The 16,005-nt window shown below is 36.3% G+C and overlaps 1 protein-coding gene across 1 annotated transcript; it reads right to left on the bottom strand.

Moving 5' to 3' along the window:
* Positions 1 to 14,773: 14,773 nt before the first annotated feature.
* Positions 14,774 to 15,539, bottom strand: LOC136065380 (ATP synthase subunit a). The gene is given in 3 exon segments (XM_065768498.1): positions 14,774 to 15,042; positions 15,045 to 15,128; positions 15,131 to 15,539. Coding segments are annotated over 3 exon segments (762 nt in total).
* Between the last annotated feature and the right edge of the window lie 466 nt (positions 15,540 to 16,005).

Here is a 16,005-nt window from a genome sequence, read left to right as displayed (position 1 = left end):
ATGAGCTCAATCATATTTTTTTTTCATGATTTATGATTTATCTTAATTGATTGAATGCTTGGTTTATTTACTTATTTTTTTTAAATTGGATATCTTTTGTGATTTGTTTGTCAATGGATACAATTGATGAATTGATTTTATACTTAAGCAGCAAAGAAGTACATGCTTCAGATATTTAAATAGAAGTTTTGATTATTTGCTTAGTATATTTAATTGCAAACAACCAATTTTTATTAAACTAGATTAGGATCAACTTGGTTAAGATTTGATTAATTTTCCTACGTTCATTCAAGTCCTTGTGGGTTTGACCTCATTTTTGTCAAACTATACTTTGGTACGATTTGTACACTTGCGAGTACTTTAAAATTTCACAACAGTGTCTATAGATGCCCTCTTTTAACTTTGCTTGGACTGTAAGTATATTTAAAAACCTGAAGAGACAACATTTTGCAAGTTAATAAACTTTATGTCCACACACAAACTACAGACAAACATGCAAGCAAACATGCAAACAGGAAATGTACCATAAAAAAATCTGAGATATTTTTGAGTTTTAAGGACTCTACCTAAAGTTAGGGAGACCACTCCAAGGGAGCAATTTACATCCAAAAACAAATAGGCCACCCAAGAATGAGAAATTTGCACCAAAGGGGACCACTCGACCGAGCAATTTATGTCTAAACACAAATAGGCCACTCAAGAATAAGAAATTTATGCCAAGGGAATCACTCAACTGAGCAATTTAAGTCCAAACACAAACAAGCCACTAAAGACTGAGAACTTTACGCCAAAGGGACCACTTGAACGAGCAATTTACGTCCAAACACAAACAGGCTAATAAAAAAATGTGCATTTATGCCAAAGACACAAATAGTCATACATGACTCACACAAACACACAAGGTTTGCAAAAACAAACACACAAGATTCATGCAAACATGCAAGAATACTAAACATAACCACACTTGACTCAAATAAGAAAAAGAACAAACAAACACACAAGACTCACATAAAACATCAAACAAATATGTGATCACAAAAGATAATAAAAAGGATGAACAACGATTTAGGAGGCGCATAAACATAACAAAGCATGCAAACAAACAAAAAGCTAAACAAGATGGGCCTAAGGCCCAAACGGAGTATGAGATGGGCCTAAGGCCCAAGATGAAACAAGGATACAAACAAACACACAAAAATGAAAAACCACGTGAGAAATCTAACATTCAAACAAACACAAAAAACGTAAGAAAAAACAAACAACAAAAGATCACAGACCAGCGCAAAGATTGCAAGCAAACATGAAGACACCAAAGACAAGGACGGACATGACGGCTTCTAAAGAAGTGACAAATGCACAAAGCCACCAAGAATGAAGGATAACAAAGATGACATAAGATACAAAAAACTTGAGGTCAAACAAGCTCTTAGAAAAGATGACACGAAACAGGACCATCCTAAAAGGCATAGTAAAAATAGGAACCGAACACTTGATTCATTATGGATAAAATTTGAGATGATCAATCATTAGGATACATCCTCCTTGTGGGTTCCACCTTGCCCCTAGCTTGACTAATTCACTTTCTTTCCTTTTCTTTTCTCTTTTTTTACCCTAACTTTTGCCTAGGCCGCTATTGCGAGTTTTCAACCTAGCGGGCATTATTTTTACTTTATTATTATTATTTTATTTTTTAAGGCCCTAATTTTTGCCTATATCACCCTTGCGGGTTTTCAACCTAGTAGGTTCTTTCATTTTTACAAGAAACAACCAAATGATAGCAATGCACAAGTGCTACGAATTATCCTCAAAAAAATCTTGTTGATTCAAATTCTCAATACATGAGTTACACAATTTATATGATATGATGTGGTTGCACCTCACAAGGTTGGCTACATACCCAAAAGGGATCAAGCCTAACGTAGTTCACACGAACAACTTCAATTGATCAGAGAGGACTTTTACTTGGCTTACAATGGAGGCTTAGGTTCTTGGCTCACAAAAAAAAGATAGCAAAGGCTCAAACTTACTTTCTTGAGCATTACAATTTGGTCAAGGATTACTTTTCATCACTTTTAAACTTTCAAACTTTCACAATTTTTTTTTTCTGTTCACTTTTGATTCACCATTTTATTCCACTTCTTGCCCATAATGTAGGGGGTAATCCTTGCCACGGTTTTTTTGAAAGAAAAACAATTTTGAAGGCTTAAAAGGGGTGAGCAAAGGGAAACGTGTTTATGATAGCAGAATAATGACCTCTCTTCATCCCAATTTCCATTATTTAGTTATGGGCAAACATGCAACATCACATATTGAGAATCAAATCAACTTGAAACTTTGAGAACTTAGCATAAAACTTAAACCATTGCAAACCACTTTATTGATGAATTAAAAGAGTACATGACCATGTATTTGATGGTACTTGCAATACTCACTTGCATTGTAGTTTGGAGTAAAGGTGTTTGGAGTATACCTTCCAAGATCCAATGACTTGATGAGTCCTTTGGTTGAAAAAGGTTCAAATGCTTGGGAAAAAGTCATTCATAATGGAGTGAACTATCTTCGAACATTAATAGCATTAACTTCACTTGTCTTACCATCGTTGTTATCATTATTACTTGAATTCCCTACCTCAAACTTCTTTTGAGGTTTTGCATCACTCTTCTCAATAAGCCCACTATTAATAGCATCCTCAAAACTTGTATACCAGCATCATACAAATCCACAAAGTCTTCAAATGAATTGGTGCCAGATTCTTTTAAGGAGCAATGATGGGTCACCTACAAAAGACTTATCCTCATGAGAAACATTTCATGAAGATCACCAACAATAAATTTTACATTCAATTCCCTCTTAACCGTGCCTCTAGAATGAGACCACAAAGTTAGAACAAGTCTTAAGAAAGATAAGACCCAAAAGGAAGAAACTTGAAGACACAACTATGAAGACACCAAACTAGAATGAGACCACAAAGTTTAGACAAGTCTTAAGAAAGATAAGATCCAAAAGGAAGAAACTTGAAGACACAACAATGAAGACACCAAAAGATGACAAATCTTGACAAGACATGAGCCTTATGCCCCTAGACAAACTAGAATGGACCTAGGGCCCAAAACAAAGGACAAGATAAGGTAACAACCCTAGATGACATGACATGGGCCTAAGGCCCCAAACAAAAACAAGGAAAGCTCAAAGCCTAGACAAAACCAAGGATGGGCGCAATGCCCCTAGACAAAATAAGAATGAGCCTAAGGCCCAAGACAAGACAAAGAAAAAACACGAATGGGCCTAAGCCCAAGACACGACAAATGATAGGCCTAAGGCCCAAGACGACACGAGAATGGGCTTAATGTCCTTAGACAAAACAAAGGTGGGCCTAAGACCCAAGACAGCACAAGGATAGGCTTAATGCCCCTAGACAAAACAAGGATGTGACTAAGCTCAAGACATGACAAAGGATAGGCCTAAGGCCCAAGATGACAAGACAATGGGCTTATTGCCCCTAGACAAGAAAAAGGTGGGCCTAAGGCCTAAGAGTAGACAAGGATGGGCTTAATGCCCCTAGACAAAACAAGAATAGGCCTAAGGCCCAAGACAAGACAAGACACAGATGGGCCTAAGCCCAAGACAAAACGAAAGAAAGACTCAATACATCGAACAAAAATGGGCTACTAGAATGGGCCAACCTTTGAAAATAAATTCAGTTGACTAGTTTTTTTTTGTGCTATCAAACAATGGAAAATGTGGAAAACTATCTTTACAGAAGGTTTTCCAACAAAACAAACAGAGCGTAAAGAAAAACTCAAAAGATTTTATTTTGAAAGAAACTCTTTTTTTGAAAACATAATTTGATTTATTTATTTATTTACAGAATGCTCACTTTTTGTTTTTTTGAAAAACCTTTTTAGGAAGTTATATAAAAAAAAATCTCACTAAAAACTCACATTTTATTTTTTGAAAAAATTTTATTTTGAAAGCAATTCTTTCTTGAAAAAATATTTACAGATAAACTCACTTTTTTTTTTTTTTTTGGGAATTTATATATATATATAACCAAACTGAAAACTCACTTTTTTTTTTGAAAATTTATTTGTTTTTTTTTTTTTTTTTTTGGGAATTTATATATATATATAACCAAACTGAAAACTCACTTTTTTTTTTGAAAATTTATTTGTTGTTTTTTTTTTGGGTGAAAACTTCACATATTTTTTTTTTGAAAAATTTTATTTAAAAAAGAACTTGAAAACCTTAAAAAAAAAAATTGAAAACATAAAAGACTAAAAAAAGATTGGATCACTTTATTAGCCCAACAAATGATTCAAGCAAAGCACACACATGAACACACAATTAGGAAACCCTACATGGTTGGGTTTTAAACTCATCTACATATGGGTAAGCTCCTTAAATCTAAAGGGACAGATCAATAAGTCACTCACAACTAGGTGGGCCATGATTCCAATCTTGGGCCTAAATGGACCGCAGTGGATTGGTGGCAAACCATTAACATACTCAAAACTCATAATAGGCAATAGCATAGATTTTGAGTTGGTGGCATGAACTTTAGAAAGTCTTGGCCCGAACTGAGCCTCCACTTTCCCACTCATCACCAACCAAGGTTATAAGGGTACAAAGTGTACGTGTGTGAAAAAAAAAAATTGAAATGGGCACAGTTAATAAAATCTTTATTTAATTATGGCCTAACAACACGTCAGAGTTAAACTTTATCTCTATCCTCAGCAGAGTCACCACTATGGTCACAAGGGAGTACGCGTCAGTCGAGTGGATCATGGCAGAGAAAAAATTGGAGTTGCCACCAAGATTAGGTCTAGGAACCATATTGGGCATTTTGGGCCAATCATTTACATACATGGGTCTACATACCAGATTATGGGTCTGGAGTTCAGGTACGGCTTGGGAAGGTGTTAGGTAGGGCTGTCCACGGGTCGGGCCGGGTCAGGTTTGTGCCTAACCCGGACTCGACCCGACTAATTCAGGTGGTTGAAAATTTGACCCAAAACCGACCCGCCTGATCTGGTCGAATTTTCGGTTCGGGTCTCGTCAGTTTTAGGTGGTATCGGTTTGGGTCTTCGGTTTCATCGCCGGGGACCAAATCTGGCCAGATCCGACGAGATCTAGCCGAAATCTGGCCGAATCCGTCAATATCGGACAGAAATCTGGCCGGATCCATCGAGATCTGGCCTAGATTTCGTCGGATAATGGCGAGATCTCGCCGGATCTAACCAGATTTGTCCAAGATTCCTAATATTTCGCTAGAGAAGATGATTGTGTTGGTTCGGGTCGGGTGTCACGGGTTTTGAAACGTAAAACCGGCAACCGACCCACGTGGGGGTCGGGTTAGAGAGTTCGGACCCGCGTCCAACCGTCGGAGACTTCGGATCGGGTGGCGGCGGGTCGGGGTTGGGCGGTTTGGGCGGGTGACTGGGTGGGTTGGACAGCCCTAGTGTTAGGCACCCAAGACCGCTCGGCTTGTGGACCAACCTCTATTATGTATAGCTAGGTCATGTTTAAATAAAAAGTTATTAAAAGAGCCCTAATCCTTAACCTAAACATACATCATACACTTAAGGAAATAACACACCCAACATATTAAATATCACACCATAATATAAGACGAAACAATTAAAACACAATCAAACATATTATATTTGAAAAGAAAAGATATTAATTAAATAGAATACACAAGGAAAAAATATTAAATAAACCAAACATGGCAAAAATACTAAAACAAACATGGAAAATAATTAAACATAATACAATAACCTAAAAAGAGTCAAACATATTCAATGAACATGTGAAAATTGATTAAATAAATAAAAACAAGATTTTTGCCCTGATCTGGGTTCGTGGTGCATATGCATACTTAATTATACGTATGCATGGTCAAACCACGAGCACGCATCCTCTAGCATAGATTCTGAAAACAACATTTTTATTGATTTAATCAAACAAACCAAATAAATATGCTAGACTAACATAAAAACAAATAATCATGTTAAACTTGCCTAGAAACTAAAATAATAAACAAGAACAACAAAACAAATTATAAACAACCTAAAATCATATTAACACATATTAAACATAATCAAAATCAACAAATAAATCAAATAACACAAATAGAGAAACTAAACCAAGAACTCATGTGAATCATGTTAAACAAAAGAGGAGTTCATGGAAAGAACACTCACCTTGCTTGAGATTATTAGTTTGAGATTATTTAACTGGCCCCTCAGTGCCTACAACACAAATATTAGATCAAGGGAACAAGAATAATTGAAGAACATAATAGTTTTTAGGATAATCACAACTCAAGAACAAACTTATAATTGAAAAGGTTTTAGAAAACAATTTGGGAAAATAGTTTTTGCCTTAGAACTAACTAAAGAAAGGTTTTTAATTTGTAAAAAAATGAGCTAAGTAGCTATCCTAGGGTTTTGAAAAGAGAAACTAGGGTTTTAGAGAAGATGGAGGCCAAAAAATAACTCTTTCTTTCTGGAGTTTCGATTGGAGACATAAGATGAGTATTTATAAGTTAAAATTAGGGTTTTTAGGGTTTTTTAATAGTCTTTGGATGTTCTTAGGAGTCTAGGTGCCAGCCCACATCAAATCATGATGTTTTGGGCCCTTAAAATGATGTTTTAAAACCTAAAAAATCAGACTGCACAGCTGGCCCAAATTCAAATGGCCATACCTTGCTCTATATAAGTCCAAAGTAGGCAAAAGTTGTGTTCAAATTAAAGCCCACGGTGTCTACTTTCTAATGAAATAAATCTCACTCCAAATTTCTTTGTACCTAAAAAGTTATGGTCACAACTGTGAGCAAAGGTCATTTTTCAATATCTATCTTAAAGCGATTTAAACACTTTTAAGTTGTGATTACTTCCAATGAAATAAACCCCACTCAAAATTTCTTTTTGCATAGAAAGTTATGGTCACAATTGTGAGTAAAGTTCATTTTTTAATATCTATTTTAAAGCGATTTGCACACTTTTAAGTTGTGATTACTTCCAAACTATTGTAAACTCTTTAATTACCCTTGGTTAACATATGTCAAGCTCATCATTGGGGCCGAGGACCAAAATATATTAATAGGTACAAAATGCGGTGTCTTCAAAGTACATTAATGGTTTGCCACCAATCCATTATGGTCCATTTAGGCCCAAGGTTGGAACAATGGCCCACTTACTTATGAGTGGTCTATTGATCTATCCCTTTTAGCATTAAAGGCCTTACCCACACATAGTGTAACCCTAGATCTAATTCATAGGGAAGCCCAAGCTTATGGAAAAACTATCTTATCCCTACAAGCTTACCCACAAAATATTACAAGAAAAAAGGAGGAGGCTTTTTCTTTTCTTTTCTTTTCTTTTCTTCTTCTTCTTCTTTTTGTGTGTGTGTGTGTGTGTGTGTGTGTGTGTGTGTGTGTGATAGGTTTCCTAAAGAAAGAGGAAAACAAATTTTAGAATTTTCTAGGGATTTTTCCATAATTTTCCACTCTTTTCTCTTTATTTTCCTATTTTTCTCTCACCAGAACTTTCATAAAAACTTCCTATTTTTACCACTAAAAAAAAAAAAAAAAAAAAAAAGGAAGGTATTTAAAGAGATGGTGAAAAAATGGGAGGCTAGGTGTAGTGTATTTGGATACACTACACCTAGCCACCCAAGGTGATGATCAACTAGGTGTAGCGTACCCTGATGCACTACACATAGCCTCCCACTTTTGCCACCTTATTAGACTATTTTGTCTTTTTCCTAGTTTTTGGTCCGATCTTGGTGCAACTGTTTGGAGTCCTTATCAAGCTCTATTTTCTTTGAACTTTATATTTCTGGAAAACTTTAGATGTCTAGTTTCCAATAGTTCTGATCTTGCAAGATTTAGAGCTACGGTAGTCGAGATATCATGTCTGGAAGGAAGGTAATGCAGTTCTGAAAATTCTATGATGTTTTTCCTTAAAAAAAATTTGTTTCTTCCAAACCTTGGCAGATATCATCGAGCCCTTTTTATGAGAGGTAGTCAAGATCTTATTATTCAAGTTGGTTTAGCTAGATCACTCTAGTTCTTGGTCAATCGGTATAGTCTATTGTGTGAAGTTGGCCCAAAAACTATTTGTTGTTGGTTTTGGGGAAAAATATGCCTTATGATACGGTCCTAAATTCAACTTGATCTAATGGTTGGATCAAAAAGTCAACTTTTTGACCATACCCAGTTAGGATTTTGTCCTCAATTGATATCAAAGGGTTTTTAAATGTTGTGACCCTTTGATCCACTATTCCATCAGTTGTATTTATTTTTTTTTACCCTTTTTTGGCTTTTGAACTTGTAATTTTCACATTTTTCAATTCTTTTTTAGATTTTGGCATTTTTTTTGAAGCGTGAATTGAGGTCGGACAAAATACAGTATCAACAAAAGAGGGGGGGGGGGGTAGACTTATAATGGTCTTGGCCAAGCAAGAATATAACTTGGAGGAATTTTGCTAAAACTCGCTCTTTAAATCATTCTTTCTAGTGATCTTGATGTGTTTTGAAGAGTGTCCACGAGGGTATTTTATAGCATCCGATGTGGGACTAGTTTAGCATCCTTTATACTTGGAAAATTTTCATATAAAGCACCATTTGCAAATATAGAGAACCATCGATGCAGGCTCAAAAACGTTTGCATGCACAAAGCCTTGAGGCTTAGTACACAATAATCAAAACTTGCTTGTGTAAGGCTAATAATGTTTTAGATGGTTTTTTTTCTTTTTCTTTTTTTTGGTCCATTTTGAAAATTTATAATTAAATACTTCTTACTTGGCAATAAATTTGTAGAAATTGGTCTTGTTAACACCCCATTTTGCAACCCGCATTTAACCTCACATGGAGGGTAAAAGGGTAATTTTGCCTTGAAAATATGCATCTTGATTTTAGCCATTAGATCCCTAATCTCATTTCACTAAAATGATCTTGATATTGTAACGATCAAATCGACTGGTCATAAGCCTTAATCGGACCATCAGATTGAAAGTTATCATCAAATCAAATTTTAATGGCTGAGATGCACTATCACAAATTTAGTCCAACTATATGTGATTATGAACAATTGATTTCAATTGGTTATAAGTGTAATCAATTTGAGATTAATGACGTGTCATAATTTGATTGGTTAGGACTACATTTTATGGTAAGGTTGCATATACCTAATTAATTAGATAGTTAAACATTAATTATTCAATGAGTAATTTATGCAATTATCTTTTAATTAGAGTAAATTTGAAACCAATTAAGTCTGAAATGGGAGTGATTGGAGTCATTTAATGTTAATTGGGAGCTAATTTGGGACCTATTAATGTTAATTGTGCTGAAACCATTTTCTAACAAATGACCTCTGCTCACCATTTCATCAATATCTCTCAGAATATTGTGAATTTGTGAATGAGATTAATATTCCCAGAAACTAGACATCCGAGCTTCAATTTGAGCACAAGAACGAGACAATTCTGATCAGAATTGAGTCAGATATGATTTTTCGAAGTTGGCTTTACAAGCTGTTACGACAGTTACGGGAAAACCGAATTTTGGCTTACTCCCCACTCCCACCAATCTCTCCATTTAATGCACCAGATTTTTCTCAAGACTAAAATGAGGTCTAGGTTCATAATCCTTGTCAACCCTCATTAAATGACCTTCCATTCATATTCCCTCCACCACTACTATATAAACCCTCCATCTCCTTCATTCTAGAGCACACAAAAACCCCTCTCTTCTCCTCTCTTGAGTTCTAGGGAAGTAGAGTAGTCTTGTCATATCTTGGTCTTCCTGAGACTCAAGGTATTGAGTGAGACTTACTCTCCCTCTCCTAGTTCTTCTTCTTTCCTCCACCCTTAGGACCTCCACCAAGAATCTCCTCCTCCACCGTATGGATCTTGCATGAAGGTATAATCCTTTTCCCTTACTTGTTTTTTTGTGTTGCCATGATGAGAGTTTAAGATTAAAGCCTGATAGTAACTATTTAAATTCCCTCGAATATGTTTGAATGTTCTTAATTGTTCTTATATGTTCTTCACATGTTCTTGGTTGTTCATCACATGTTCATGCATATCACTAGTTTTAATCTTAAATCCACATCAAAAATATGAAAAACATGTTTGTTTAATAATTCTTTCAAATCCTTGAATCTAGGTTATCACCATCCACACACATTCACTAGAATTTATATTCTTCAATCCAAATGTAATGCTCAAGAAATTGAATTAAGGTTTATCACATGCACATACACATCAAATTCAACATGCAAATTGATTGACATATTGGATGATATGATATGAATGTTGGCCACCATAGTCTAGAAGACCGGTTTCACCGGGCAAGGTGGGTGCCTAACACCTTCCCACCTTGTAACATAGCCTCCGAACTTAGATCAAGGATTAGTAGATCAAATGCTTGTCCATGTAATTTTCAATTTCTTGATTGTAACTAGAAAACAAAGCCATGTACTTTATCTTAGATTGTATCTAGGACCAAAGCCATTTAATTTCCTATGTTCAATTTAAATTAAATTTCAAATTAATAAAATGAGGAATTTTTCAATTATGGTTTTCTTATTTTTCCAATAATTAAATAAGTGGCGACTCCATTGTAAAACCCTTAATCTAAAGGGAAAAATATAACTAGTCGAACCTCCATTTTGAGAGGCAATAACACGACTTCACCCATTCACGTGAGTTTGGCCCAACATTCATTAAAACAGGCCGGGGGCGTGGTCTCTCACAGGTCCTCCTTAAGTCTCATAATTTGGGGACGAGAGCTTAAGTCCCAAGGGGTATAAAATAGGGTGTCTATACTATCAATTGATGAAGTTTGAACTAGGGTATCACATAGACATCGTGCACATTCTCATTCTCCAATGATTTTTTTGAAAAGAAAAACCTTAAAACTGTTAAAATTCATGCACACACTAAGGTTCATCAATGGAGTAAACCAATTTGTGGTGAGAGAAAGAAAACATCTAAAATGTGTGTTAAATAGTGTGGTTAATTGCTTTTTTTAGCACCTTTGGTCACATACATAAAGAGCCAGCTTTCTCTATATTCTGACTTGGCAGATGACCTTGAGACTACTTGTTACTTCTTGCATTTTCATGATATCAAGGACTCACCTACGAATACACAGAAGCTAGAAATTGACCTTTTGGAATCCACACAAGTTGCCCAATCTGCATCACAATAACATTTTAATTGCAAGGAAGATTCTGCAGATAGAAAGAGACCTTGACCTGGAGTTTTCTTCAAATACTTGAGAATCTTATAAGCTGCTTGAAGATGAGGCATTTTAGGAGCACTCATAAATTGACTTAGCTTGTGAATAGAATAGCTTATATCTAGCCCTGTAAGAGTCAAATAAAAAAGCTTTCCTATCAATCTCCTATACAAGGAAGGGCCTGACACCTTATCTCCATTATTGCTGCTTAATCTGACTAACTATTCCATGGGGTACATTTGAAGGTTTGCAAGCCAATAAACTTGTGCCTAATAGTAATTCAAGGGTAAGCTTTCCCTAGTACAAAGATAACCCTTTAGTAGTCCTTACCACTTCAAGTCCCAAAAAGAATTTCAAGGTACCAAGGTCCTTGAGTTTGAACTTGTTGTCTAGAAACTGATTGAAGGCATTCATAGCATCGGCATTATTACTTGCTCTCAATATATCATCAACATAAACTAGAAGGATGATGATAGAACCCTTTTTAACTTGAGTAAACACTGAATAGTCTGATTTTGACTGAACAAAGCCATGATCAATGATTGTGGATGAGAGCTTGGCAAACCATTTCCTACTATCCTGTTTAAGTCCATATAAGGACTTTGTAAGCTTGCACACCTCCCCCTTGCTACCAAATCTAGGTGGTGGAATCATGTAGACTTCCTCATCCAAGTCACCATGTAGAAAAGCATTGTTGACATCTAATAGAGTTAGATGCCAACCTTGAATGGCAGACACTGCAAGAAGAGTCCTAACAGTGGTAAACTTGACAACAGGGGAAAAAAACTCATAGAAATCAATACCTTTAGTATAAGTATATCCCTTAGCCACTAATCTAGCTTTATACCTCTCAACAATCCCATCTACGTTAAGCTTTATTTTAAAAACCCATTTACAACCTATGGGAACCTTGCCAAATGGAAGAGTAGTCATAACCCATGTATAATTAGCCTACAATGCCTCAATTTTTGCTTGCATAGCATCCTGCCATCTAGGATCCAAACTGGCTTGAGCATCAGTAGCAAGTACTTTGAGAATAGTTAAGGCTATGGAGAAGGATTTGTGAGAAGAAGAGAGTTTATCATAGGAAAGAGTGGAAAAGAGAGGATATAATATACCTAGGCTAGGAGCAAAGGAGTCATTTGATGAAGTGAGTGAAGCTGGGGCTAAATAGTAATAATCTTTCAAATAAGTGGGAGGTTTATGAACCCTAGAAAACTATCTAAGAGGGACAATTTCAAGAAAATAGGCTCAGGAACAACAAACTTAGGAGTAAGACATAGTGTGGAATCAATAGCAGGATTTGAGTATGAAAACTCAGTAGAAACAAATGAAATAAGAGATGATTGATTTGTGATGCAATGTTGAGGTGGAAAGATAGAATGATTAACAGGAATAAAGGAAGTTGATTTGGAAGTCCAAGATTTAAAAGGGAAGATAGATTCCTTGAAAACAACATCTCTTGACAAGAAACAATTTTTGGTTTCCAAGTCATACAANAAGTCGTGGTTTTTGTATTGAAATAGACGAACCCTGGCCTATTTCGACATTGAGAAAAGGGGTATAGAACCCTAGTAATAACCAGTAATAAGAGGTAGGATAATATGTTCTCGTACTATGACTTAGACCCCCAACCTCCTACCTTCTAGCCCTTCCTAGCATAGTTGAAACCTCACTCGAGCAATAAAGATATTAGAGAGCTGCTTTACCGCAGGCGATTGTGGAAAAGCGCATGAAAGAAGTAACTATGTGAAGACTTGATCACGTAGGTTGCTTGGATTGCAAAAGAAGTCTGGGTTCAGTCAATAAAAAAAAAGCCTGGTAAGAGGAAGAAGTCAATGATGGCATTGTTGATCTTATCCCTTTTCGTCCTAGAGGACATAGTCAACCTCGTACTATAGCTAATAGGAAAGGGCGGAACTTAGCTTAGCACTAAGCAATCTAGGGAAAAGAAAGCTAACTACCACATAAAAACTACCTAGGCTAGGAAGCTATCCTAGTCAGGTCTTCTTCCTTTCAGTTTCTTAGTTAGGAATATTCTTATCCTATAGTAAGAGTGATCAATATCAATGAAGGCTACTTCGAGCGGGCATCAGTCCTATATCTGGAGGGAAAGCATACTTAGATCAGTAGAAGAAGAAAGAGGGGAGTTGGCGAATAACATTTCATTTCCTATTTTACAGGTTCAGTCATTTGCCTTAGCCAAACCTAGGAAAGAGATAGCCTCAGCTCGGCTACTAGAAACAATATTCTAGTAGCTATCAGGTATTGAAGTATAGAAACTACCACATCTAACTAAGAAATGGCGTCTTTTTCTCCTAAAGACCTTTTCCAACTGGAGAGTTGCTTAAAAAATGATCATACTTGAGGAGGATTTTTTGCTTCAAAATACGCGATAGACGCAATACAAGCAGTTCACGACTTGGTTTGCTAGAGATCTTTCTATTTAGTCCCTCCTGCTATGAACCACGTCTTAAGATCTCGACGATACCCCATTCGAGAAGGTCTTGATTCCTTGATCAACTTGACTCAACGATTAATGACTTGACCAAAGATAAAGATAGAGAACAGTGTCAACAAAGAGTTTCAGGGAAGACCAGGCACTTATCCAAATTAGGAAAGTTAAGCGCTACATGAATCCGAGTTAGTGGAAGAGATGCTAAGGATCAAAGACTTTTAGGATATGGAGTGGCTTGTTAGACTACATCCGAGGAGGCATCGGTGAACATGGCTGCCATGTATCTTGATAGTTTAGCAAACAATTCTGGTGGCAAGCCAAAAGATGTAAAGAATGTAGAGCGTGAAGTGAAATTAGATCCATTTTGAGGATGTGTTTTAGGCAGAATTGAGGGTTCTTGCCTGGTTGTGGTCCGACATGTTGATGAGCCTGAAGCAAATAGGCCCCATATGCAAGCATGTGAAGGCCATCTTTCGTAGTTCTCCTTGGACATTTTTGATATGACGGAAGAGGACCGGCTCTTTGATTTCATGAAGGGGCTTCAACCTACACCAAAATGTGCAAGACTTAGGGGTGAAATAGCAGCTAGCTTGCTAGATTGAAAGTACTTACCCAAGGGGGGTCGAGACCAGGCCAAGGGCAAGGGCCTAAAGTATCGAAAAAGGCAAGGACCCAAGAAGAAGCCAAGCCTGAGGCCAAGAAAAGCGAGCTCAAGATCAGGAGTCAAAGCGGACCGAGAAGAAAGAAGAAAGGCTTCATTTGCTCCAAGCCCTTAAAGAAGTTAAGGGTGAAAGCCTTAAAAAAAGAAAGAAAAGGAAGGAGTTCCAATAAGCGGATAAGTATAGTATACCACCTTACTTATTTTTTCTATGAGGGAGAAAGCAAATTGAAGAACCCGTGGATATGAGAAAAACTAAAATTCATTGTTAGCCAAGGAAAATGAATTGTGAGAAAGACAAGATAGACTTTGACCAAACGTGCTCAAAATCTTTTTTTTTTTCTTTTGGGGGAAAGTTCTTGCTCCTTCACCTCGTAAACTCGGTAAAGTGGCTTCGCTTCGCTCCTCACTTTTGTTCAATTATAAAAAAATACCCACTTTGATGGAGATTTGTAGCATCATTCAAGTAAACATAGATTGAGATTGTAGAAACATGAGCTTGTAATAGAGCTACACCTAATTCCAGGCCGGTTAATGCAAGAACTATAAATAAAGGACCAAGATCTCCTACGAAATATAAAAGATTTTTCATACATAGCATAGTCCAAGCAAACCCACTTAATGCATGAAAACAATGAGGGATTAGCTCAAGGAGTACTAAAAAAGGTGCTAACAAAGTGGGACTCCTGTGGGTAATGAGAAGCTTAAAAAATGAAGCCCATTTCTTTGAAATCTTACTATAGTAATGCCAATAAAAATAGAAATGAGAGACCCAAAGTAATGAGAAAATGACTTGTAACTCTGAAGTTATAAGGTATCATACCCGGGGGATTATGAAATAACAAAAAAGTAAAAGTGACAAAGATGCAAAGGAAAAACTTTTGTTTAACATTTTCGAAAAGCTTGCCTATTTGTTCGTTTACCGGGTTTGGCACGAAATCATAAATAAGCTCTACCAAGGATTGCCAAGCATTTGGTACTGAGTTTCCTCCTTCGTTTTTAGTAACCAAATGAACTAGAAGTAGGACCGAATTGAGACTTAGCAGCATAAACAAGGATGGATTTGTGAATGAGAAATACAAGTTTCCTATATTCATAGGAATCAATGGAAGAATGGCAAATTGCTCAAGTGGACTGTTGGGTGTAATCGTAAGAAACACTTTTGATTTCATCCTTGTAGTTCCGCTTCTTGCTCTAAAAATGAAGAAAGACTTTTCGGAAATCGTTGGTTGGGTTGGCCTGACCAAGAAAGAAATGAGACTTGTTGGGTATCTCACTTGGAATGCAAAGCATTCTTTTTGATCTTGTATTAAGGTACACGGAAACCCCACTTTATCTCAATGAAATCAAAGAAAACTACAAGCAACTACATCAAAAACCTCTATTCTTGACAGAACGAGCATTTTCTTGGAACTAATGGATAGGCACTTAGCATTATAACTATATAAAGAAATATAACAAGTGTGCGATATTTATAAACAATTCAACCATGTTAGGTTCTAAAGATTTAGAAATTTATTTATTTAGAACTCTAATGTGTAATGTTGGCAAACCATGATCAAAACAATATGTTTAAGTCTTGTTTAGGCTTGCTCAAAGTTGGGTCTTTCATGTAAAGTTGGAATCGAGAGGCTGCAG

This window comes from Quercus suber, unplaced genomic scaffold (genome assembly GCF_002906115.3).
Source record: "Quercus suber isolate HL8 unplaced genomic scaffold, Cork oak 2.0 scaffold_950, whole genome shotgun sequence".
Taxonomy (NCBI): domain Eukaryota; kingdom Viridiplantae; phylum Streptophyta; class Magnoliopsida; order Fagales; family Fagaceae; genus Quercus; species Quercus suber.
The sequence above is the reverse complement of the archived record's forward strand: the minus strand, read 5'-3'. Positions and strand labels throughout refer to the sequence as shown.